A 1,664-nucleotide genomic window follows, 5' to 3' on the forward strand; every position below is an offset into this window, starting at 1 on the left:
GGTGGGTGAGACAGGGGGTGGGTGAGACAAGGGGTGGGTGAGACAGGGGGTGGGTGAGACAGGGGGTGGATGAGGAACAGTCACCATGTTTTCATTTTGTCTGATGAATAACCTATTGGTCAACTCTGAAAACAGACAAAGTAAACCAACCAAACATAAAGTAACGTAAGGAGTCTTGACTAACTGTACAAAAATAGATTCTAAATTCGTTAGGTTAGGTTAGGTTAGGTTAGGTTAGGTTAGGTTAGGTTAGGTTAGGTTAGGTTAGGTTAGGTTAGGTTTGTTTGGTTCGTTGTGTCTGTTATATAAGATATATCTGAAAACAAATAATCGTGCAAATTCACAGTTCAAGATCGTTATATGATAAAACTCAATCAGTAGAACGACATCAGTCCTTTAAGAGTTATTGACGATATTTCGTGCTGAACAAAGTCCAGAGTTGGGCATTTACGTAGCAAAGGTAACAGTTTTATTAATGTGTATGAAGGTGTTTGGATATTTCATGTAGTAATCCTTCCTTGTTCTTCATTCCAGAGCTTCATCTCGTGTGAGACGCTCGTGGCGACCACATGTCTACATAATTTGTGCTGGGAGACGCTTGACTCACACTCAACACTCATTGTGAAGCAAAAGTGAGTCGTGATGGCCTGGCCCAGCTTCATCACTGATGAGGTCCCGACACCCTGGTCTCACCCAGCCAAGTGGCTTGACCTGAATGTAACAGAGGATTGGGTAAGCACAGGAGGTGGGCACCTGCCGGTGGTCACTGAGAGTGATGCGGGGACATTGACGACCAACGACAGCCATGGCCTAGCCACAGACAACCTAAGTTTGGTTACAGACAGCACGCTGGTGCTGATCTCCAACACCTCTGCTGTAGAGGAGGCCGCCCCTGGCAGCACGAGGGATGCAACTCTGGTAGTGTGGGAGATCGTGACGCTTCTGGCCATCTTCGTATTGACGGTGTTGGGCAACGTGGTAGTGCTGTTCATGCTGTTGGTCCGCCACAAGAAGCTCACCCGCATGTGTTATTTTATTCTCAGCCTCTGTATATCTGACCTCATCACCGCCTTCTTCAACGTCCTGCCGCAGCTGGTGTGGGAGGTGACTTACAGATTCCACGGTGGAGGCTTCCTGTGTAAGGCGGTCAAGTATGGGCAGCTGCTGGGACCTTACCTCAACTCCTACATGCTGGTGATGACGGCCCTCGACCGCTACCAGGTGATCTGTTACCCGCTCTCTAACTGCTCCTGGACGCCGCGGAGATCCAAGAACATGATCTATCTTGCGTGGGTGCTGGCCCTCGGGTCCTGTACGCCCCAGATCTTTATCTTCAGCTACCAGAAAATAGACAACGAGTCATGGGACTGCTGGGCCAACTTCATCCCTCCGTGGGGCACCAAAGCCTACGTCACCTGGTACGCTCTCTCCGTCTTCATAGTGCCTCTGTTTTTTTTAATATTCGCGTACTCGTGCATCTGCCGAACACTTTGGGTCAACTTCAAGCACAAGCAGATGGGTGAGCATTCACACTGCTGGCGGGACACCCGACGGTCGCAGCTCCTGGTACGATTGCGTCCACAGAGACACCGTTCAGAGGGTGAAATCTCCACCTGCATCCACGACCCGCCGATGGAGAACATTGGTCCGCTGCTGAACTCCTC

At 50.0% G+C, this 1,664-nt stretch overlaps 1 protein-coding gene across 1 annotated transcript in view; it reads left to right on the top strand.

Annotated features, from left to right (window-relative positions):
• Window positions 1–535: 535 nt before the first annotated feature.
• The window catches only part of LOC121856806 (vasopressin V1a receptor-like), a 2,338-nt gene continuing 1,209 nt past the window's right edge, over window positions 536–1,664 (top strand). Inside the window, exon 1 of the mRNA XM_042352524.1 lies at window positions 536–1,664. This exon is cut by the window's right edge and continues 257 nt beyond it. Coding sequence (XP_042208458.1) covers window positions 643–1,664 — 1,022 coding nt within the window. The 5' untranslated portion in view covers window positions 536–642.

Source organism: Homarus americanus, unplaced genomic scaffold (genome assembly GCF_018991925.1).
Source record: "Homarus americanus isolate GMGI-L3 unplaced genomic scaffold, GMGI_Hamer_2.0 scaffold43075, whole genome shotgun sequence".
In the NCBI taxonomy this organism is placed as follows: Eukaryota; Metazoa; Arthropoda; class Malacostraca; order Decapoda; family Nephropidae; genus Homarus; species Homarus americanus.